General features: G+C 32.4%; 2 protein-coding genes across 10 annotated transcripts; one reads left to right on the forward strand and one right to left on the reverse strand.

Annotated features, from left to right (window-relative positions):
* Positions 1-1,938, forward strand: LOC109601402 (epsilon-sarcoglycan). 2 transcript variants are annotated; one of them, XM_049968257.1, is made up of 5 exons: positions 1-580; positions 637-811; positions 870-1,078; positions 1,147-1,221; positions 1,392-1,938. In XM_049968257.1, exons 1-5 carry the CDS (start codon positions 27-29, stop codon positions 1,612-1,614), a joined length of 1,236 nt encoding a protein of 411 aa, XP_049824214.1. In that variant the 5' UTR covers positions 1-26; the 3' UTR covers positions 1,615-1,938. The 2 variants fall into 2 exon arrangements, with proteins under 2 accessions (XP_049824214.1, XP_049824215.1); XM_049968258.1 differs by lacking the exon at positions 1,147-1,221.
* On the reverse strand, positions 1,924-25,276 carry LOC109601401 (kinase D-interacting substrate of 220 kDa B). Of its 8 annotated transcripts, XM_049968256.1 has the most exons (15): positions 25,031-25,276; positions 10,704-10,974; positions 9,806-9,937; positions 9,445-9,642; positions 7,912-9,392; positions 7,574-7,858; positions 7,322-7,520; positions 7,068-7,268; positions 6,380-6,592; positions 6,082-6,325; positions 4,952-6,021; positions 4,559-4,721; positions 3,334-3,525; positions 3,009-3,093; positions 2,744-2,883 (listed from the first exon to the last, which is right to left on the reverse strand). In XM_049968256.1, the coding sequence occupies exons 2-14, from the start codon at positions 10,947-10,949 to the stop codon at positions 3,047-3,049; spliced, it is 4,671 nt and encodes a 1,556-aa protein (XP_049824213.1). In that variant the 5' UTR covers positions 10,950-10,974; positions 25,031-25,276; the 3' UTR covers positions 2,744-2,883; positions 3,009-3,046. The 8 variants fall into 8 exon arrangements, with proteins under 8 accessions (XP_049824206.1, XP_049824209.1, XP_049824211.1 ...); XM_049968249.1 differs by lacking the exon at positions 3,009-3,093 and having other exon boundaries at positions 1,924-2,883; positions 25,031-25,264; XM_049968255.1 differs by having other exon boundaries at positions 2,741-3,093.
* Positions 25,277-26,225: the final 949 nt, after the last annotated feature.

Raw genomic sequence — 26,225 nt, forward strand, 5'->3', positions numbered from 1 at the left:
CCCAAATATTCGTCGCTTGGTAAACGATGAGAATATTAACAAAATTCATATTAATAACAGTTTTGTCGTCATGTTTGTGTTTAAACGAAGAACACGTTCTGCAAACGGAGATATTTCAAATCACAATCAACCCTTCCATGTTCAACTGGACGTACGAGGGATCTGCAGATCAGTATAAATATGATGTCACTCTTGCCGATGCCCCAGATTTGCCGTCTTGGTTAAGATTTGTTTATAGTCAAAGACACCGTACTGGATTTGTTTATGGGGTGGCTCCAGTTGGTAAAACTAACATTACTTTAGATGTTATAGCACTGAACAGAAGGACGTACGAAACTAAAATAGAGCAGATCAAAATTAATATTGCTGACAAATTAAATCCTGCTCTATTTGAAGTGCATTTGAAAATTGATAATGTTAATGTCGTTGATATGTTTGATCCTGAAAGGATGGAGGCATTGAAAGATATTTTCAGGAAGATTTTATGGAAGGACAGTGGCAGTGACTTGTATGTTACTTACATGAATTCAGCTTTAGATATTGGTGCTAGAAAACCTCCAAACCCCACAGAGGAAGAAGGGTACGATTCTATTGTTGTTACTTTTTCTGGAGGTTGATATATTTATTTATTTTTAGAGTTGTTATTAAGTTGGGAAGTCAAGAGCCATTCTCTACCGAATTATTAGAACTTCAAGAGGAAATCAGACCCTTATGGAAAGTACCAGTGTGTCCAAGGGACTTCAAGAGAACATCTGTAGAACGACATTTTAGATCTGCAGGTTTTGCTTTGGACTGGTGCATGTTCAGACTTGTAAGTCCCAACAAATAACATTTTTGGTGACACATGACTGACACTTCTTTTCTTAAAGATTGGGGATAATAACTCAGCAATTGGCGTCAATGAAAAATTATTGTATCAAGAACCAAATGATGTAGAAATTGATACAATTTCCAGATATGAAATACCAACAAGAGATTATTTTAATGAATATTTAGTTTCAACCTTGGTTCCCATTAGTATTAATGTTGTGTTGGTTTGTTTGGTGTCCTTCATTATTTGTGCTAAACATGAAGCACTGTAAGTATTAATAAGAAATGTATTTCATATTTATTTATATAAGTTATACATGAATATTAAAATTACAGAGAAGATGAAGCTAGTGAAGAATTCTTTAATAATTTATTTCACATTTGTACAGATATTTATGATGATTGTACAAGGTAACAATGTTAAAATGAAAAAAAAATAATTGTTTATATATCCTAACATTGTTTTCAATACTTATTGGTTTGCTACTAATTATAAACTAGCTTTTGAAACCATTAACTTCGGTCTAATATTTTGGTCGATACGCCGATGTTACAAAAACATTATGTGAAAATTTTTTTAGGGATAATGAACATGAAGAGTCAAGAGAAAGGGAAGAACCAGGACAATTTGAGTACATGAATTCTGAGCCCCTTTACGCAATAAATCGAGATATGAGCCTTTCTCCAGAACCGGCTTTATTCAGTTTAACCAACAGTCCGACTTCCACATTGAACCATCATGGAGTCCACTGCCGGCCAAGTCCTCCCCCATATGTCAGGCCAAAATTCAAGCCGGAATTGTGACAAGAAGACAAACAATCCGAGGGGGAGAATAAAACTTGGTTCTGTTAAAAAACTGATGGATGATTGAAAAGATGAAGAAATTCCCTGAGAAACTAACAATAATACAATTTATAGGCTTTGTATGTGAATAAGTTTATTCTTAGTATGACTGTAGAATAGACGAAACTATTACTACATATCCATTTAGACAATACTCTAACTTTTGTATGTTATATTTGCTATTATATAAATTAGAAGATATAGCCTACCTGTTTTAATAAGCTCACGCACTTGTATAATTATGATAGACTTAGATAAAATGAGTCAATAAACAGTTCAACATTTTATTTATTTACAAAAAAATAAATCACAAAACATTAACTACTAATAAAATATAAAATACTGTCTATAGAGAGAACATCATATTGTAAATAAGTACTCTGGAAATAATTGCTCCTAAATGGGGTTTAAATGGTACTAATCACTGCTTGCTAACAGGATCGCAAAACACGTCCGTCAAGTTTTCCTCAGACTCCATCGCATTCTGCCTAGACAAGGGGCTGGAACTACTGTGACTGTGAACGCTGTAATTGCTCTGGAAATGGTCTAGACCGGACACCGACGAATTAGTACAATCAGACATGGTTCTGGGTCGCATGTGGAACTCAGGCGAAAACGACGGATTCGTTATGGATCTGTCGTTCGGGTCGTCGTAGATGGACGGGCTCATGTCCGTAGTCTCTGTCAAATTCATCTCGCTCCTTGTCTGGATCTTGGTGGGTTGGTCTGGGGAAAGACTTTTATGTGACACCGGGGACGCTACTAAGCTATTTGATTCAGACGTTTTGACTTCGGTGCTCTGGCCGGATTTGGAGGGCGTGGACACCTCCGAAACGAGAGGAGTACTCTCGTTGTCGCTCGCGTTTTCGTTCAACTCCGGACTGGAATGCAACAGTTTCTCCTTCAGTCTGTGCAACCTTTCGAAACTGCTCTCCTTTTTCTCCTTCTTTTGCTGACTGTTATCGATTGACTTCGACCTGTTTCTGATCGACGGTTTGTGTCTTTGCTCGTGTTTGATTAAGTACAACGAACTGGGACGTGGCTTGGTTTGGGAACCAGTCGTTTTGTATTGCTGTGGCTTTTCGTCCATGTTTTCGTATAAAACGGTGGAGTTGTTCGACGATATACTAACCCTTGGGGTGTTATCTGTGTACCCTGTTTTAATAACGACGTGCCTGCCCCTTTTGTTAAAGTCTTCAATTCTTATACTTGATAATCTTCTTTCTGCAACTGCGGGAAATTTAATAAGTATGGGGTTGAAATAAATAAGGCAAATCATTATTAAAATTGTTATTTACATGTACATTAATTTTGACTGACCAAATTCATATGCATCAAATTGTGTAAAGACTTACCTTCCGAATTTTGTTGTAAATTTGGAAATTCTAATCAACTAGTCTATGTAATTGTATGTAAACGAAGCATAAGTGTTATTACTGGCTGAAATCGGAAAACAAGAGAGTGGTTATCTGTTCAAGCAAGGTTAACGTATTAGACAAGTGACAGAGAACATTAAAGGTAAGTAAGACGCACACACAAATTGAGGCATCAGCTTTGTACACATTTGAAAGATAAATAAATAAATGAAATGTGCTAAAGAAAAACCAGGACCATCCCTATATGCATATGTACATTTTACCTGGTTATTCCTTTGGCACGTGACGTAACACTGATACTTACCGGGCGACGGTGGCTGCGAGCTGCAGCTACTGTGATCGCTGGCCGTAGGCGAGTGTCGGTGCCCGCCGATCGAAATACTGACTGGATGCCAGTGCATGTGACCTACGGGCGAGGATTGCAACAATACAAAATCAGTGTCACCTACCAGGCCGCTGGAGCTGTTCGTCCTCGATCTCGTGCCACGCGACCAATCTAAACAGAATCATCAACCGAATTGTCAGGTTTTTAGTACTACTGTGCGAAAGAAACACCCATTTGAACAATCAGAATCACCATTATCATCTGTATATTTATGAGTTCTTTTTCTTAGTTAATTTACATCAGTTCTGATTATTCAAATATATTGAAAAATGGAATGAAGGAAACTTGTGCAAGGTGTTATTTCAATTTAGGCAAATATCACATTTTTTATATTATATACATAATAAATACATTTCTTTTATAATACGATTTTCAAAGTAAATTATATACAAGATTAACAATATTATATATACAAATAAAACATGCAAGTGCACAAATAAAACATGCAGCAAATTTACACAGCTATTGAATTCACTTTTACAACACAACAAATACATCCACAGACGATCACAGTTTGTTGTAAATAATACACATGCAGTTTCATAGACGTATTTATTTTATTTGATCACAATCACAATATCACTAGTAAAACTAAAGGTGTAACTACAATAAATTAAAATATTTGTTCTAAATTGGGCTACAACTACAAAAAAATAATTATTGCATAAATAAAACTATAGGATGATTAAGTCACTTAATAATGTGTCCTAATCATGCGTGAATCGAGTGAATTCAATAACTGGTTCGTGTAAAAATAAATAAAAGGTATGTGATGATGAAAACAATTATGTGATGCAACAGAATAACTAATCAGTCCGTCCTACTGGTGAATGAAATTTATAAAAAAGTTGCTTATATTGCACAATTCACAACTGCTACGTTGTACATTGAATAACGTGCATGCAAGATCCAAACAGCCTTTACCAAAATCAAGAAGTGTGAAAGATAGTACAACTGCTACTTATTGCTTGTTCGTCGCCTAACTACGACTTAATACTGATCAAAATCAACAAAAATTTTAACTAAGTAGGGAATGTTCAAATAATGGAATCGGCTCCGTCAAACGCCACCTTAACTACAACATTATCGTCGTAGCTGACTTTTTTTAGCGGACGTTCAGAACCGATCGAGTGCCGAGATTCACCTTGGTTGTTGGCCTGGTCCGGACTCGGTGGGATCACCGATGTCTGAGGCACATCGCCTTCTATTACGATTTTAGTCTCTTCGGTTTCCTCCAGTACATCCTCACATGCCTCCTCGTTCAAGGTTTGCAAGGCTCCGCAGATCATTTGCTCTTCTAAGGTCACCTAAAAGACAACCACTTAAAATGTGTCTAAATTTAATCAGAGGAATGATCATGCAACAAAGAGTGCATATAAAACTACTGACTGGCCATAAAATATAAATACACAGTTTACATCCATGCATCCTACTCACTTGATACTGTTAGTTGTTTGAAACAAACGAAAATTTTAAACCTATAGTATTCACTCTAATAGATTATTTAAAAAGTATTGTATATTCTTTGAATATCTACCTGTTTCTCTATCACACTCTGCTTTCTTTCTTTGGGAGGTCCGTCCACCTGCATCTTTGAGTCCTTCTCGCCAGGCACCTGAAGTTTGGTAACGCTCGCCTTCCTTTCATGTTTATTCGAGGATGCGGGCTTCACAACTTCGTCCTCACGCATCAGACTGGTCACCTCGTACTCTCTCAGACTTATCAACAGCACCTTGAACATTTCCCAGTCCCCGAACGACATATTCAACAGCCGTTTGAGCTCCTCCAAATCGCAGTGGAGTAGCACCTTTCCATTGACGTTATGTTTCTTTATCACCGAAATGTATTGCTCCAATGAATTATTGTCTAGATCTTGTATTTTCTGCATCAGTTTGCACACTCCGTCTATATTCAAAGTGGACAACTTGTGTTCGAGAATTTCCGGCTCCAGAGCCGTAACAGGTGCCAAAGATGGCAGAGGTGTGGTCTGGAAGTGGTGCAACGTGGTTGGATCCTGCCAATGCGGCGTAAACGACATCATACTCGGGTGCGGATACATCATGGAACCGGAATGAGGTGCCATCTTGGCTACTGAATGTGGTTTCGCACGTCTATTCACCATACTGTTCTTAGGAGTGTTCCAGTCTATATGTGTCTGTTGTTGGCCAGGCCAAGATGTAAATGAATTGTTTGGATGCAATACGTTAAGTGATGCGGCCTGTCCAAACGAAATGCCTTCATCCTCCAACGTCTGTGTCTCCTCTTTGATTAGTTTCTTTAAATAGGGGTCCAGGTTGATGGTGAAGGGCAAGAATATCTTCAAATCGCTCACTAAAAGACTAGACCGGTGGAAGGTTAAGAAGATGTCGAACTTTTTCTCATCTCTGTCCAAATCCATCAACGGTTCCGTGTTTTTGATGCAGGGAATGTGTGGGCGGATCTTGTCGTAGATTGACTTTAAAGAAGTACTATCTTCGAGACTTTCTTCGTATAAATCATAATGGTATATTATCCATGAGGTGCGGAATGGCCACTGTTCCGTTATGTTGATCCACGAGGCCAAACGATACCAGTTAAAATCTATTTGGAATGCTTTAAGTAACCGACCTAAACAACAAAGATACATAATTAAAACCTAGAAATAAGTAATTTTTAAATAAAACGTACCTGTAACATAAACTACGTTCATCAGTCTTCTCATTGACCTGGGATTGACGTCACTGAAATAGTCGTCAGTAAGTAACATCTTAGTAAGATCCTGAGCTCCTCCAATCTTGTTCAAATTCGAGCCAATTGAGCTGGCTATCGATTCGGATAGCTTAAGTTTACGCGAGCCTTTTCTGCCTGGCAACTTCAGATTCTCACGACTAGACATCAGCATGTTCTCGTTTGAAAGTCTTCGGCAAGAGGCCTAAAAACCAAATGATAAAAATAAAGTTTCACACCAACTTACAAAAAAACTTACAGATCTGGCAAGGAAAGAATTCAAGTTATCCTCGTTTTCGTTCCACGTGGAGGCAACATTTTTCCTGTGGGACAGTGCTGTTTGTTGGGCGACTTTCACCTTCCTAAGACCGGAGTTTTGCAAGTAAAACGGCAGGTGCACCATATTGTTGAGGTAGTTGTGGCCGCCGATGTTGTTTTCGCTGAACAACCGTTTTGAGTTGATCTCAACAGCCTACACAAACCAGAGGTTAGTGAAATTGTTATAATAACTTCCAGTCAACACAGAAGAAGAAAACACCTCGAACGTTTAAAATTGTTAACACATACTATCATACTAAACTGACTTCGATTAAAGGCGGACAATAAAACAACGTATATTTATAGTTTGTAGAAACAAGAAGGTATTAAAGATAACACAACATTCTAACTGCGTTCAACAACACATAAACTGACCTTCTCCCAAGCAACCTGTTCCGATTGTGAACAAAAAGCAAGTGGTTAATGTAGGCAAGCTTAAATAAACGAGGGGGACAGTGTGTTTGGTAACAATACTTAAAATCTCTAAAAATAAAAACACATCACAGACTGTAATCGAAATAATAGTGTAGGTGTGCCACTAGTTCCGAAATGTGTTTTTATTCATTCAGCAACTACGAATCTATGTGGATTTGGTGTATGGTACCAAATATAGTCACGAGAGCATTTACCTTTGCGATTACGTGCGGATCGATAGCCAAAATTACAATAAAGGGTGTGTTGGCATCGGAGAATAACATGTGAACGGTGTCGAGTATCAACAAAACCTTTTCCTGCTCACAACTGTCCAAGCCATCAACTACGATCACCATGCGAGTTTGCTGCTGGCTTAATCTGTCCAAGCAACGCACCATGTCCTTCATTAACGTTACCTTAAATCATTAATAATTAGTCTTGGTTATTTTCAGTAGTTTTATTCGAGTACTTCTTGGCGCAAGGTTTGCAGGAAGCCCTCAGAGTTGAGTGTCTCCAACCTAGAAATGGACTTCTGGAGATGACGACGCTGCGAAAAGAACACGGTCCTTAGCAGTTTGCTCCACGTGTACAGATTAGCAACCGCCGTTACGCCCAACAACAGGGCTGTACAAATGAGGATGATCTGAAGGACGAAGTCGTCCATTTCGCTGAAAACACACAGGGTATAATTCTTTGACAACTCACATCATCGTTCACTTACGAGCTACTGTTAACGTTGACCAAGTACATAGTCAAGGCACAGACTCCCAACGTCAGCGATAAGAAAGCGATTTCGAAAATAAGAACGTAAGGCAGGCAGCACAACTTTCTCCACGTCCACGTGGAGGAAGACTTCTCCGGCTTCGGTTTGAATGCACGGTATAAACGAGTGGCAACTGAGCCATATTCATTTTCAATTGCGTCGTATAGGGAGCCTATCATTTGGACTATCGAGTTTTTGCCGTCGGCTGTGCTGCTGACCCTTGTTTGATCCGTGAAAAAGAATCTACAAATAAATGTTTAATGTTGGAACTTAGTTAATTTATTTTCTCCCAATACCTTATTGGATGAGCTGATACACCGTCGTTATTAGATATACCTGGGGGATGGCAGAATAATATTTGCAGTACCAATTTTAAATTGTTCAGTTTTCTGGTCAACTTTACGTTGAAGTTATACGGCCAATCCCAATCATACTTTTTACTAGCAAACCACGTTAACGCCAAAAACATGTAACAAAGAATTAAAACGGCTAGTCCTACAACCAAACCCACAATCCACGACTGCAAAGACAGTCCAAAAATCATTCCTAAGGTAATGGTAATATGAATAAGTACAAGGAACAACAGACTCGTGAACTGGAAGACCGGATCCACCCATTCTCTGGCAAAATTCTTCATCTCCTCCCTAAGCTTGCTTAACAGAAACGATTTTCCACTGCCCCATTTGGCATATAACCCCACAGTAATGGGCATTGATAAGGATGGCTCACTTAATATGTCAGCCAACGCACTACTGTACAAATCATACCCCAACATGTTCTCATTATCTTCGTTAGTGTTAAGTCTTCGAGCGCCAAAAATCTGTCCCAAAATCGTCTTGGGATGGTTAACATCGATATTATAAGGGGTCTCCCCATTTCTGTTTGGTCTGTACAACAATTGACTGTGCTTCGGGTTGCGTAACAAAATTTCAACTATAGCTTTGGAACGGGCACGCATAGCTATATGAAGCGCAGTGTCGCCTTTTTTGTCGGCGGCTGATACTTTAGCCTTTTTGTCCAGCAGCATTTGTACCAATTCGGCGTTGCGAGAACGTACAGCTTTAAGTAAAGGTGTATCGCCATCTTTCGTAGCCAACTCCAGGTCTGGATTGCTGCTCAGTAACATCTTGGCGATGTTAACGTTGCCTTTCTCAACCGCAATGTACATAGCGGTTTTCTTATCTTTACCCATTACGTCGACGTCTGCGTACTTCTTCAACAGCGCCTCCACCACCGCCCTGTGACCACCCTTCACTGCGTGTATCAAATTCGTGTCCCCCGCTCTGTCTTGAATGTTAATATAAGCCCCAGTCGCCATAAGTGCTGTGGCTATCTCATAGTACCCTTCCTTACAAGCGATTGTAAGAGGGCTGCAGCCGTCTTTGTCCAGTGCGTTGACGTTAGGCTTGTGCTCCAGTAACAAATTAACCACGTCCACGTGGTTACCCTGTGTGGCCACCAGCAAAGCGGTCCACGAATACATGCCGGCAGTATCCACATTAGCACCGTGTTTCAAAAGTGTTTCGACAATATCGGTGTAACCCTTACGGCACGCCCACACCAAGGCGGTGGTGCCGTACTTATCGCCTACGTTTACTTTAGCACCGTGCGCCAGCAGCGCCTCGGTAATTTGGTGGTGGCCGCGACCGGCCGCCCACAGCAAGGACGAAATGTGGTAATTGCCGTGGGCGTTCACGTCCGCCCCCGCCTGCAACAACGCCAGGGCGACTTCGGTGCGTCCCTTGTACGTCGCCCACATCAAAGACGTCCAACCGCCCTGCAAAACAACGAGTGAAACAACAGTGCGAACGTACTAGGAAGTCGTTTACCATGTCTCTGTGATCTACGGCGGCGCTAGCCTCGAGCAACTGCCGGACGACGTCGGCGTGGCCCTCCTTGGACGCGCACAGCAGCGCCGTCCAACCGTCGTTGTCCTCCACGTTAGGATCTGCCCCGTTCGCCAGCAGCTTGCTGACGAAGTTGGAGCGGCCCTTGGTGGCCGCCACCATGAGTGCTGTCGCTCCGTTCTGAAAAAGGTCATAATCGTTCACGTCACGGGGCTTAAAATTCCACTTTTTGGCAATGACCCACAATACGTTTAGTTCGTTGGACATTTTTAAGCAATTAAAACACGCTTTGGTGGTGTCAAGTATTTAAGTAACTTTCGAATTAATGTAACGAGTTACTCACCTCATCTTTATCGTCGATCTGCACTTGTTTGTTTTCCAGGAACGACTCCAAACCCTGTATGTTGTCATCGTTGATAAACCCTATCAGATTCCGGTAACATAAGGACACCATGGACTCTGTCCTGTGTAATGTCTAGAAAGAATATTGAAATTAATTTAGTTTTTACAACAATTTCTTGGTTGGTTAGGGACACAATCTTTTCAAATACTACAGTTATTGCATTAAATATATCAAAACTATTGGTTATTTAAGTATACAAATATGTGAATATGTAATAAACAATTGTCAAATTAAAAATGTTGAAGACATAAGTAAATGTAACAACGCAAAGGGGAAATTTTATAAAATGATTTAAGAAATTAATTAATAGATTGTGAGGGTTTTTGCCTTAACTTTAAACACGATATTACATATATATGTCTTCCATTAAAAACACAACGATATATTAGTATGTAAGAAGCATTAAACATTTCTTATTTAGCGTCAGAGCTGTTACATTAGCAAAAAAAAATCGATTGCATTCAAATTTGTAGTGTACACCAACTTGTCAAGTATTTGATTTTAGAAGTGTTTCGGCCTAGACCCAGAATATAAACAGAATTTCTTAATTAAATCTGGGTAATTTATTACAAATTAATCTGTCACACTCCGTTATCATATATAAATAAATCTTAGGAAAAAATTCTGAAAATTCGTCCAGATTTGTACGATATATTTTTTTTATATTGTCATTAGAACACACTTCAAAGTTATCTATAAATACAGACGTCGTGATACATCAACACCTATACTAAAACCAAAGGACCAAATCGCCGGTGATGTACACTACAAAAAGAAACGGCCACCAAAATAAAAAAATAATAATGATAAAACACAAAACGCGCCCCCGGCAACTAACGTTGTGCGAGTGCCTGCGCAGTCCGAGGCCGAAGGTGAACTTCCTGGCTTGTTCGCCGTCGGGCGACGTCAACGTGAACGTCGGCAGATGTAGATGGGTGAGTGAGCCCCGCCAATTGGTGCCGGCATCGGGAATGTGCAGATTGAGGAAGGAGGCACGTCGGCGTGGTGTCGCCTCCTGCGGCACCGCTATGCTGTGACGGGACGTTCGCACGCCCTCGCCGCCTCCGCCCTCCGGCGGCTCCATCACCGGATCGGGGGGCGGCGCCGCGCTGACGGTTATAACGGGGTTCGTTAGTCTTTTGGGCGACATATTGGTTGGTACCGTTGTTAATTCATGAACGGGAGAAGACGTGTGCGTCTCCGAAATTAAATTTTAATTTAACAAAGCAATTGCAAAATATGCGATTTACTTATCAAATTATATTCAGTACATATCAAAGTCATAGATCTTTTTTATTATTTTCCCGACACTTCATCAAAACAATTTAATCAGCACTCCAGATAAACAAATCACCGATAAGTAGCAAAGTGCGGAAGCTTGTGAATTTTTAAATCGCCAGATAATGACGAATTACGTAGGAGGATTAAAGGGCTTAAGGTAAATAGTTTGTACACAATTTTTTATCTCACGCGACCACAAAAACTAGTAAACAAACCGCACAACACTGAAAATATTGTGCACGCAATATGGAACTGCAACTAATATAAGCGGCAGCAGCATCCTGTTTCGTTCATTCTGTTTGATTTTAATATTCGTTATTATCGGCCGCTAATTACATACGAATCAATCATAAACATGAAAACGAACGATGATTTAGTTGTAATTATGGTTGGTGATGCCGTAAATAGAGTCAAGGATATAAAATTTTCATCTGGCAAAACTTTATGGGTTTCTTAACGAGTTCTTGCCAGTAACAAAATGTATAATTTCATGAGTATTAGTGCAGAGTAATAATAAATGCAAGATTAAAATTTTCCCATTGCTTGTTTAATATTTCTTATTAACATGATCAGAAATAAAAGTTTCACAGAAATAAATTAAAAAGATTTTTTATGTATCTATCTTTGTTAGAATAAATCAGATATCTAAAATTAAATATTATATTGAAAATAAAGAATTAATTAAATAAGGTCAAATAAGTGTTTTTACATCATTTATGATTTTTAATATCTGTGTGAAAGTAATAATAGAGAATATATCTCATTTATTGACCATTAAAAGATATACACATCTAAATCTATTTTGTTATTATTGATGAAATTACGCTTTGATCTTCCAACTTTAATTGGCACTAAATAACAATATTAAAATGTATATTTAAGCATAAAAGGTTGTATGAGTATTAAAATGATATTTCATTTATAGAGAAAAGAACAAAGTATTTTGACATTTCCAGAAATTTTACAATAAATTTTTTAATAAAATAAAACATTTAATTTGAATTAAAAATTTAATTTTAAATTAATAAAAATAATAAAATATTAAATTTAAACTATACAAATTGAAATATTTATTTAAATTAAAAAAACAAAATGAACTACATAAATATATTTAATTTAAATTAAAAAAAATTAAATATTTTTTATTTATATTAAAAAAACATATTTAATTTAAAATTAAAAAAATAATAAAATCTTTAATTTAAATAAAAAAAAAGTAAAATATAGTTCGTTAAAAGTTTTGTTACAATTCAATTGATCTTCTCTTTATATTCGCAACTTAATAAATTTAAAAATAAATAATTTAGCTTAAGAGATATTTAATTTAAAATTTAAAAATATTAAAATATTTAATTTAAATTAAAAAATAAAATAAAACATTTAATTTGAATTAAAAATTTAATTTTAAATTAATAAAAATAATAAAATATTAAATTTAAACTATAAAAATTGAAACATTTATTTAAATTAAAAAAAACAAAATGAACTACAAATTTAATTTAAATTAACAAAAAAATATATTTAATTTAAATTAAAAAAAATTAAATATTTTTTTATTTATATTAAAAAAAACATATTTAATTTAAAATTAAAAAAATAATAAAATCTTTAATTTAAATAAAAAAAAAAATAAAATATATTTCGTTAAAAGTTTTTTTACAATTCAATTGATCTTCTCTTTATAATCGAAACATAATAAATTTAAAAATAAATAATTTAACTTAAGAGATTTTATGAACATAAATAAGTGATTAAAATTTTTCATTTATATGAAAACTGCATTATTTAAAACAGGTTTTCCATTTTCATAAAAACAAAATATTTTCATAAATTTTGTAAAGAGGAAAAAAGTTGTTAATTTAATTGCCAATCTGCATTAATAAGACTGATATATTTACAGATTATTCGAATATAGATTTACTTAATTTAAAATAATTAAATTAATTAGGAAAATAATATTAAATAAATATTTTTATTTAATTTAAACTGATTGTTAAATTTGTGAGTTTGTACACATAAAAAATTATGTCTCATTCAACAGACATTAAAATATTTAAACCGTTCAAACTTTTGTTATTATTGATAAAATTTCGTTTTGATCTTCTAACTTTAATCAACATTCAATCACATTTTTAATTTAGTTAATCTAGTTGTGAAAATTTGATAACAAGAGATAAAAATTTAGCATAAAATATTTCACAACCATTAATACAATAAGTAACTTTTGTATATAAAGGTTAACTGTATTGTTTGCAATTTTTCTATTGCCCAACTCGTATTTCTAAATTACAACAACAACAAACAAATTATTTGGATAAAGGAAAGCTTCGCGACTTTTTTACAAAGAAAAAAGTTAATTTTTACTGAATTTTTAATAAATCATTCGAATATATAAAAAAATTAAGTGAATAACAAAAATAATATCAAATAAATGTTTTCATTCGATTAAAAATTTTTGTTATATTTGTGTTATTTAACAGATATCAAAATATATACACCGATAAAACTTTTGTTACTACTTATGGAACATTTTGATTTTCTACCTTTAATTGGCACTCAATGACAACTTTAATTTAGTTAATCTAATTCTAAAAATTTGATAACAATCGATAAAAGGTTGGCATAAGAGATTTCCAGGGACAAGCCTCTTAAATAATAAAAGTGGATGATCATAAAGCAATTATTAAAGTAAACTACAAACTTTTATCGCTAATGCTTTATCGTTTAACGAAATATTTAGAAGAATTTAAAACAAAAAAAAAACAGATATCAATAATTCACTGTTAATGTTCTGCACTATCGAATAATTTCAAAAACTCACATAATGTTTCCTTCTTCGAACCATCTCAGCCTTGGTATCAGTCCAATAAACCATAACTAACTAAATTAATATATTCGTCGTTTTATCATGCGGTCCTTCTTATCGGAATAAATGCATTGCATTATATTCCTAATAGCTAATTATCGAAAATTGTGCCTGATTACGGTTGCATTTGTTGAATTAAAGGACGAATCTATTTGACGGATCAGACATATTACAACGAGCACGATATTGATGGTACTGGTTCAGAAAAACTGTATAAAATCTTTTGATACTAGCGATAAAATTATTTAAGATAAAAAACACTTAAATTTATTAATTATTGTATCCGACTGGAGAACAGTGATTTAAAATTAATTACCCACGTGGAAATAATTATTATTATATTAGTTTACTAAACGATTAGATTTAAAAACTGGCCAATTAGTTTAAAACAATTGACAGCAGTATTATGGGAAAACACTTCGTACACAAGACATTAAAATATCAAATAGTACAAAAATAAATTCAAATCAATTACCAGATGTGGGAATAACCGATGGTTTTTCAACATGTCGAACAGGTTCACACGAAACGATTACAGAAATGTTAATGGAAGCACGCCAGAAATGCACTACCAATATTGGCGGCTCAATTAAACAAATTAAAAAGTGTCGATCTATTTAATTCATCACGACAAGCACGCATCGCACGACGAACACAGCTGGAAAATGTGCTCTGACATAATCTTGATGGTAACACGTCAAGAAGCAATAAACTGCGTGTTTATGTTTTAATTTTATAAGTACAATGACGGTGGAAATGTAACTGTAAAAAGTGCTCAAATTGTTTTGGATGGTGGCCGGTGAAAGTAAAATAAGATGTCAAACAAAAACGTCGTATTGTAACACGTTAACACCTTTACCTGTGGAAAGTAACTTCAAATTGTGGTACTATTAAACACCTTTAAGCTAGAAACTCTTCACGACGCAACTATACAACAATGCATTGAGGTGTTTCTAGAGTTTATCTTCAAGATACTTTTTAAAATTACTCAGATTTAATGCGTTTTAAAACGTTTCGAAATTAGATTCTAAAAATATTGTTTTGTATATTTTAATAGTTGCTAAAACTCAAAGAAATGTAATCGACAATCAACAACCAATTATCATCACTCATCCCATCATTAGCTAAATTAAAACGTAACTTTTTACATAAAACAAACACATCAGAAAACAATATTTGCCAACTTATTTCATGTTTACACCGCAAAATTATTCAAACATGCGCCGCACCAACAACAGCCAATAAACAAACGTTAAACGACACGAGGGTGGTTTTACCTGTGCAGGAAACAGCCGATGGGTCTTGAACATCTCGACGCCAACAACAACCGAGGACTGCGAACGGATCTCGAGTCGCGCATCCGTTCAACATTTGCACGACAAACTTCTTGTGTTTACCGAAAATCAAACAAGTTGCCGCGTGCGAGATAATGCGCTTGTAGTTTACCTAATCCCGTTTACAAGCAACACGCCCACAAGTGGCGAACTAATTAATGATTGGGTGTTTATTCGGCGGCCGTCTTAATTACGCACAGAACGGTTAATTAGTTTTTTTTTGAGGCTTATAATTTATTGGCGACAGGTCAAATATTTGCGTGTTACGGTTGCGAATTGTAAAATTCGATTGTGTTCGGCACGAGATAGGCGGTCTGGTTGTTACTGACATTAGCGCAAACATTAATTAGATTATTATATTCGTAAACACAACAATAAAAGTGTAGTTTGCACACATGTTTGAATGAAGTGTAGCACATGCGGTTTAATTACTCCTGTCGGATATGCAACCCACGTTACACTATGCTATTTAATATAAAGTAATTAAAAATATTGTACTGTTATTGCCAATATTCATTTATTTTGTAATTGAAACACTCAAAAAATAGATCTGCTAAAACAGTAAACAGTACATTTATTACAAATGTTGTAACATATTTTAATTTTAAATAGTTAAAATTCTATTTAAAAACGTAAGACTTAAAAATAAACAGTTTTATCATCAAGTTCATTTCATGGTTGATTAGAAAAATAAGTAATAATATTAAAATTTAATGTTTTTAAAAGTTTAATATATAGGGTGTTCCAAATTAGTATTTGTTAAAGTTTAAACTTATTGTGAGAAATATTATGATCTGATATTTTGGATATTTTTCAAAATCGATTTTAGGGATTACTTGATAAGAAAGATTAAATTAATTAGAAAAACGTGATGTTTAATTCTTTCATTTTGAAAAATACAAAATTCAATAAGCTACTTATTATTATTACTACTATAATTATTTTCTTTTTTGAGAAGCCCCATCAAATTTTTTCATTTTTTGACTGAAAATTATAACAAATATATGTCGATTAATATAGAAAACAATTTCATTATATAGACAAAGTTTTTAATACCCATTTTTTGAGTTATTATTAATAAAAAAGTTTTGAGAGTAAAAAAGTAATTAACATATTGTAATTGAATTGTTTTTATCATTTAAAATATAGTAGCTTTCTTTAAAATAGTGTATATTCAATCAGCAAATTAATGTAACGAGAAAAAAATTGGATTATTAGAAGTGAAGAAAAGATCAACCTCATTTTTCACATCCTCTTCAAAATTAAAATATTTATTTTGTAAAAATTGGTTAATAATAAAATTAAATTATGGTGTCCAGAGCATAATTTTAAATATCAACAAACTTAAAGTTAAAAAGTATCTGACAAGGGTATATTCTGAGTTGGTACTATTACAATTTATTGGTTGTTAAAATTTCTTCATGAGTGTATAAAAGAGTGGTGTCTTTAAAAAATATAGTCTATCAAAAGAAATTTAATTGAATTGAAATTCTGGATATTTTTGAATGTTTAGAGTTTACCTGATGAGAAGAATTAACTAAAGTACTAGAAAAAGTAACTGACATTTTCAGGCTTAAACTGTAAAATAACGTAGCTTTCTTTAAAATTACTTATATTCAATAAAACAATCATCATAATAGTGAGTAAAATTTTTCTACCAACTTCCTATAAGCAAATTAATGCCACGAGAAAAAAAATCAGAGTTCTTGAAGGTGAAGAACAGATAAACCTTAGTTTTTACTTCCTCATCAACTATTTATTATGTAAAAGTTGGTAAATGATAAAAATAAATAACTGTTACACGAAGAAATATTTGAATATTTCAAAGCTATCTTTGAGACTCTAATACGATATACAGTATCATTACAATGCCATGAAGAAGCTCGTCTTTAGTTCTTGGTTTTTCATGAACTTAGTTAATTTGCGAGATGTAGACAGTTTAGCCTCTTCACAGATAGTCAACATGTAAAATTCCATACTCAACCACAATACAGTCATCAAAATCTATCTTGGGTAAGACTTGTTTTTAGGTACTGTTTATCATATCAATCAACACATTTTTTGTCAAATGAAATAATAGGATAGTCCTTACTTAATTTACATAAAACTATTTGTCAAACTTTTTGATTCTTTAGTGTTTAATGACTGACTTTTTCCTAAACACACACTAAGATTATGTACAATAATTCTAGATTATATTTTTAATGACGTCATTCCAGAAAAAAACATTTAACAAAATCAATTCAAGTATAAAAATGATATCAAATCCTTAGGTTTCCTCTACTTTATCTATAAACGTTAAAAACATTCCAAATCTACCAATTTGGGACACCCTGTATACTAGAAATTATATATAAATTATACATTTTATTATTTATTAAATATCTGTTAAATGTTAATTCATTATGTAAAAATACATATGCTGAATTTGAGAAATTTATTGCTTATTTAACTTATACTTCCTTATTTTAAAGAAATTAATCAGTATCACTGTAATAAATAGTCTAACTGATATGGTTATAAGTTTATCAATGACTAATCTTATGTTAAAAAACATGTACAAGCAGTGTGATGGTTGAGTGTCCTTTACGAGCGTAACACAGCAGAACCATTTAGCAATTAATATATAAATAGACCTAGTTTAATATAGATTTTTACCCCTACTTATGTTGATAACTACTACACAACGTCTAATTGTCTTTTCAACGTGATTTAAAACCACATTATGCAGAAAAACATTCCATTTAAAAACAACATTATCATATTCGCAAACAACAATGTACAACCTTATCAAAAAACAAAGAACAGATCATTGACATAAAATAATTTTTCGAATTTCCCCACCTGTCACCACCGCATGCTTCGATAACGTATACTTATCAGATAAACATATACGTGTATACACACACCGCACACAAAAAACGTGTTGTACCTGGTTGGTCTGCGCCCTCGCGGTAGCCTTCACGAACTCGTAGTACGGTATGAGGGAACCGTAGGTTTTCGGCGTCGCGACGATCAGGGGCGCCTTTTCGCCGCCGGACCGCGACGATGTCCTGCTGCTGGCCGAAGAACCGTCCCGTGGCATGGTCAACTCGCGTTCTTGGACCGCATCGTCGCGACGATTTGTTTTGCTGAACCGGACCCGGTTATCTGACAATTGAGACGTACGCGTTTAAGCACACGAGACCAGCGTCTTATCAATCAGACGTTGGAGCTGTGCGGAGTGTTCGAGAGCGCAGTTGTGTTCCTTTCGATGCGATAACGACGTTTCTGATTATCAGGGATTTTGGAGGCGATAGAAATGCGATTGGGTTCAATGGTGATTGTTGTTTAAAAGTATGCACGCTCCGGACTTGAAACTGAAGGTTTCGTAATTAAGCTAAAATTGTTTGGTTTTAACTGCGGTATATAGAATTATTAAATTTCAAAATATTGGTAAGAAATTGCGAATGAAAATTTTGAAAAAATATCATTAAATCAAAACATTTTTTATGATTAATATATTTACATACAAAATCGTAATATTCAAAATATAATTGAGAACAAAAATTACTGTAAAATAATAGATGAAATTTGTAAATATTATCAATTTAATTATGTATATAAATGATACATTCAAAATATTAGATAAAAGACAACAATCATAACAATTTTTGAATTAACTAAAAACTACATTAAATAATGGGAAAAGAATAAAAATAGAATTCGTTCTTAAAAACATCAAAATTTAATATTCATTTAAAATTTTGAAAATTTCTAAAAATAGAAATATAAAAAAATTATTATAAATAATATGTATTACATTATTAGTTTTCATATTAATAAATAATTGAAGAAATAAATTATATATTTCTATACTATATATTGATTTATATAAAAATTCAAATGTACATAAAAATTTTTAAAAAATCAAAATTTCAGAAAATTCAAAATGTGACACATGAAATTAATTCAAGCCAAAAATATAACAATATCTCTGGTAAAATTTTGAGATAAACAATTAATAATATTGATAATTATTTTATTTGTAAAAAAAACAAATTTACATTTAAAAAAATCATGTTTCGTAGACGACAATATTAAATATCTCCAAAATTATCAAGAATATATCTGCTAAAGATAATTTAAAATAATAGAAAATAATTTTTAAAGGCTAATTTAATGATGGTTTCTATTTAAAATATAAAAATTACACATATTTTTATTATTATTATATTTTAATAAAATATATATAAATTTTTTAAATAAGTAAAAAAGTTGAATTGTCTTTAAAATGTAGGAAACGAAAATAAAATTAAAAAAACATATAATTTGTGACATGAAATTAATTCTATATTATTAATATAATAATTAATTAATTAATTAAACAAAATTTAATTAATTTAATTATTTAATTATTTCAGAAAATTCAAAATGTGACACATGAAATTAATTCAAGCCAAAAATATAACAATATCTCTGGTAAAATTTTGAGATAAACAATTAATAATATTGATAATTATTATATTGTAAAAAAACAAATTTACATTTAAAAAAATCATGTTTCGTAAACGGCAATATTAAATATCTCCAAAATTATCAAGAATATATCTGCTAAAGATAATTTAAAATAATAGAAAATAATTTTTAAAGACTAATTTAATGATGATTTCTATTTGAAATATAAAAATTACACATATTTTTATTATTATATTTTAATAAAATATATATAAATTTTTTAAATAAGTAAAAAAGTTGAATTGTCTTTAAAATGTAGGAAATGAAAATAAAATTAAAAAAACATATAATTTGTGACATGAAATTAATTCTATATTATTAATATAATAATTAATTAATTAATTAAACAAAATTTAATTAATTTAATTATTTAATTATCCCTAAATTACCGTGATTCATAGACTACAATATTAAATATCTCGATAAATTAATTAAATACAAATTATATATTTTTGGAAAGAATGACTTTTATGATATTTTAAATGCAAATTCTATTTGAAATAAAAAAGCTACACATATTTCAAAATTTTAAATAAAAATATTCTGTTTAAATTCGAAATATTGACAAGAAATTTCATAACGCAAAAATTTTCTATATATGTGAAATTATAAATAAAAATTTAATACATAAAAGTAAAGTTCATGAAGTGAAGATTAACGGAAAATACCAAAAAAGTGCGAAATCGGACATGTCCTTTATAAATATTTGGGTTTATTTTTATCAATATTCAATTAATATGTAATTATGTCCCATTAAGATGGCGATATTTGATGTCGTTATGGCGCATTGACATAATTACATAAAAAAAATATTTAAAAATTTCCTTTATCTACGAAATCCTCTAAACAATATTTGTTTTATCAATTTGACAATTTTTTTTGTACTGATTTTTTAAACATTTAACAAAACAAATATTTGATTTCGGTCTGATAACTTGATTAGATTGACACGTTGTTGTGACAATTATGTTATTATGTTTTATTTTAACAACTGTTATATACCGGAGCAATTTCAGTTTTTTGCAGTTTTTTAAAATTTAATAACTTCCCTCATTTCTGTAGATTTATTTTTAACTTTAATGCAAAACACGCTTAGTATATCAAAACATATAAGAAATGTTAAGAGGAATTAACATCAGTAGCAGTTATTAAAAGCTTTATTTAGCGATAAAATAATGTAAGTGTTCATTGTTTAAACATTCTGAGTCGTGATACAAACGATTATCATGTACCTGCTGTGTGGTTTTCAACTTAGTTAACAACAATTAGCGGTACATTGAAATCCCGTGATGATTTTTTAACGTGTATCCACCACAAAAATCTCGAAATATATTATAGGACGTGATGCAATTCCATTATAATTAGCTCAAATTCGTTTCCGACAAGTATTTGTGTATCATACTGATAAGACTCCTAATCGACGTTATTGAATCACCGCTCAACAAATACCATCCCACAGAGTCACACGTAAATTATTTCACCTTACACCTAGAACAAGCGAATAGTCCGCCGCCAAAACACAAAGTCGACCATTTACCTCGTTCTGTCTGTGCCTCTGGATCCCGTCCGAGGACCACTTGGTCCTGAGCTCCCGCAGGACGTTCGGCACCGGCCTGTAGAGGACGCTCTGCGAGTGCTGGAGCCTCGACGAGGCGGCCGCCTTGTGCGACATGGTTCCACACCGCCAATCCGCACCCTCACTCCGCGAACGTCTATCGCACACTCGTCCGCATCCTCTTCACGTTACACTATTTGCATGCGGATATCTAATTGATAACGCGGCCCGCGGCGCACCTCCAATCGAACGGGGAAACGGGCTAATGGCAATTTACGGGCGACAAACAATCCGACCGAGGTTCAAATGTTGACTGCAAACAGTGTACGACACTTTGCGTGCGACACGACCAACGGCAAATGAAAAATTATGGTGCGGCCGCGAATGTGTTTCATGGTCAAGTGTGGCGGCTGTTGCGGCACAAGGATTCGATCTGGGACTATCGGCTTTTGTGTTTGCCAGATGGATACGTTCCTTGTCTCGTTTCCGAACTGATAACGTTCAAACAATACTGGCCCGCACACTGATGCGGTATTATGCGGGATTAAAGGCAGGCACGTAACAGATGAATGTTTATTTGTTAAAGTGGATTATCATTTAATGGAAACTATCAAAATATTATACAATTTTAAGTACATATCATTAATTTAATGAGTTCGTTATTCTGAATGTAATATAATCGTTTTTAGAACATATCTGGACTGTTTACAAAACAACAGGTTTTTACCAGTATTCACATCTGTTCAATTTGCACTAATTATCAAACATTACAAGGTCCATAAACCTGCTCATTTCAAAAATTGGTTGAAATAAGTTCATGTTTTTGCATCAAATAAGTGAATTATGTATTCAAATAAACTAAAAACACTTTACTATAAAATTTATTTATTATTGAAATGAACATAATAATGTGAATCGATAAAATTAATATTTAAATATATGAAAGGTCAATTAACTCAAATAATATTATCTATCAAAAAAATTAAAATGTGAAAATTGAAATATGCTGATAAATTGAACTAAATAGTCATAAATTAAGTAAATAGAAATAATAATATAAATTTATACTCAAAAGCAATATTAAAATACTATGTTATTCTATACCTTTCTTAAAACAGACAAAAATAGTAGAAATTAAATAAAATAAATATAAAATTTTTAGAGTAGAAAAATGGGACGTTTATTCCTAAAGGAGACGTAGCATGTGTAGATTATAACGACTCCTAGACATGCATATACAGTAGTAATGGTAATAGTAATTTTGGACCATTTCCGTGGCATACACTCGACCATTTTTCGAATATACGACAAGTCTATATTCCTTCAAGCTTCTTCAATTCCTGTCTTTTGTTGTTTAATGTATCCCTTTATATAAATCGGTCTAAGAGAGCTTACCCCAGAAATCTGAAGCACCTTCATCGCATAATTGAACCGCCACCATGTTTTACTGTGAGTATAACAAACTTTTTGTATAGTTTTGTCCTGTAGGATGTTTAACATAAGCAGTATCATCAATTCTTTATAAACTAAATAAGGACTTGTCACTAGAAACTACTCGTCCTCACAGTTCTGAGGATCAGTGAATGTGATCGAAATTGGTCCTTCATATTTTATTTACCACGTTTATTCTTGTAAGTCTGGGGTTAAACAAACCTCCATCCACTAACCATTTTCTCACAGTCTTTGAACTAATTTCAGCAAGTCCCATTTTCTCCAGCTTGTATTTAATTTCGGTTGACGATAAGATTGGATTGTTTTTTGATAATCGAAATATCCAGTTAACTCTCTGTCTCTAAATTTTATAATAATAGAAGAAATGATTAACGTATTTAGCAATCTTTTCTTGTTTCTTTTGGCCTTGGTAACGCTTAATTATAATTCTTTTACAGTTTCACTTCAACTAATGTATTAAATAGTTATAATAAGTAAAAGACCACAATCAATTTCATTTCAGAGGAAGCAATGAAAGACCGTGAAGTAAAAAATACACATTTTTTTTTAAGAATAAAATTAGATTAACCAGTCGCATAGTAAATAACAATAACAGAAAAAAATAAATATAGGTACTGCCATTTAATTAAAGTAGTTAAGATCATATTTTTAATATATTTTAATAAGTTGCTATAATTATGGCCACTACTGTATATTAGTGTGACCACCCATACATTGTGCATTTATTTTGTTAAGATTTAATTTAAATAAAAATTATTTTGATATGAATAATCGTAAAAAGAATATAGAGAATAGAATTATTTTAAATAAAATATAAAATATTTTGATGCATTTAATTTGAGGTGTACATTTCCTAGTTAATAATAACTAGTATTGTGTACTATTTATCTGGCCACCACTCTAATAAAAAATTAAACAATGAAGGATAAAAGATAAAAACAATAATATAATAATATAATAATCAATTACCAAATACAAATAAATTTATAGTTTCAAATATTGAAACGAATAATAAAAGTATCAAACAAGAACGTAAACATATTCGTTTTTCTATACATATGTTAAAGTTCTCAAAAACACAAATTAAATAGAGATAAATATTATAATATAATAATATTTAGATACTGATGTCTAAAATGTTGAAGAGGAGTCAATCGTATTATTTTAAGGATAATAAATTAAATAATATTTTCTAACATTCAATTTATCCTCGTCAATTAACTAAATAATAAAATATTTTATTGCCGAGTACATAAAAGTATAATTATAAATGTTAAAGTAAATATATTTATTATTATATAGTAAATAATTATTCTTGTATAACAGTAAATTAAATAGTAGTGAAATAATCATAAAAAATTAAATGAAAACATAAAATAGGATAACATAAATATAATAACTAAAAAGAACACATTTTTAAATAAAACTAATGTTCCACACCTGCCAAGTTCATGTGTTAGAGTACACAGCAAACAGATAGAAATACAAACATCCTTTCCTCACAATACCCATTAATTGACATCGAGACATTTTAACACTTGTGTACATTCCACAATGGCAAAACAACCAATCAATTATTGTCGAACCGGCGCGAAAATCTTGGCGATCTCGTTATCGATGGAAACGAATCCACCTAAAAATATCAATGCCTTCTATTTTGGTATGCGAAATATATTTTTGATTTTGAAACATACCGTTGATAAATTATATGGCGGCGAGCCAAATGATACACAGACAATGAGACTGTCTGCTATTTTGCAATTACCAAAAACACAAATTTGCACGTTCGTATTTCGAAGAACCTACATTTACATTATTTATATTGAGCCAAATTAATGAGACTGTTATTTTAAATGAGCGATATGCACGCACCCCCCAAGTAAATTCTAGATCATTACAATAGTAGTTTAATGGACAGTATTATTGTGTAGCTAGAATCAAGTGGCGAATGAAATTGATTTCTCTAAGGTTTTATTTAACACATAAATCAAGGGTGTCTTGAGTTGACACTCATTAATAATAATTGTCACAGTAGTGCTGCTACTGTTAAATATAAAACAATTATGCACTATAATAAAACAAACAATAACATTTGTGCCTTTCTTAAAGACACAAAAGGGCTGCTTTAAGTAATATATATATAAACAAACTAGAAAATTGAGGTTATGTAAACATCTTACCTTCTCTTGCACTGTTATAAATCACTAGTAAGTGTAAAATACTAAAACTATTTAACTTTCTAACACTGTCCGTTGATAGTACCATTCATTTTTTAGTCTGTTATATGAAATAAACAGTAATTCGGGCGCGTAAGCCTTTTCGGTACGTCACTTTGAAAGAAGCTGAATCGACAGAAAACAGCTGAGCGAAGCGCCAGTTTTGAACTGTGTACAAAAAGTATAATTCAATTCGTATGTTCTATTTGTGACGACGTCGTCGGTTTTCTCAGCGATTGTAGTTGTTTGGGCTGGTAAAATTAGATAAACAAAAGTTGCGTGACGAATTGTTTGGAAATGCCTTAGCGAGCGCGGGATCCGAGTTTAAAATTATCTTTGTTATGTATTGATTAAGTGTAATTTGAATAGGCCAAGATTGGAAGCCGTATTTATTTATTGATAACAATTATTAAATTTAATAACAAGATAAATAAATTAAAGTGTGACAACAATTTAAAAGAGGGCGCCACCATCAGCATTCTACATTTCAGAGTTTTAACAATAGATGGCGCCATAGTATTTGATTTAATATAAAAAGTACCCATTAAAAAATTAAAAAATATATACAATAGTGACCGTAATTATAGTAACTTATCAAAGTATATTAAAAATATTAATTAAGATATTAAGAATACGGAGTTGGGGCAAAATTATAAAACAAAAAGGACCATATACAAAATGTTAATGTTACATGTTAATACAGACGCTCATTAAAAATCCCTTTCAAGATTAAAGTTGCTATATTTATGTTCAACACCATTAAATAAAATGTAACATTTTGTAGAATAAAAATATAATAGTTTTTATAATATTAAAACAATAGTAAAATAATATTATTTTAGCAGTTCACATTAAATAAAATAATTATAGTAAAAATATACATTTTAAATAGTTTCTGTAATAATAACCACTGCTGCATTCATTATTTATAATTAATACAACATTCAAATAATTATCAAACAAATTATTATTTTGGAACCTCGCCAAAATCTAAAATCTGCATATTATTATCTTGTTGGCATTATTCAATAAAAATTATATATATTATAATAAAAGAAACAATAATACTATTTTAAGTAATGTAATAAAAGTCATTTTCATAACTTGATATTTAAATAAGTTATTGATAATTATCTTCACTATTAAAAAACAAAGAAGA

The sequence above is a fragment of the Aethina tumida genome, chromosome 5 (genome assembly GCF_024364675.1).
Source record: "Aethina tumida isolate Nest 87 chromosome 5, icAetTumi1.1, whole genome shotgun sequence".
Lineage (NCBI taxonomy): Eukaryota > Metazoa > Arthropoda > Insecta > Coleoptera > Nitidulidae > Aethina > Aethina tumida.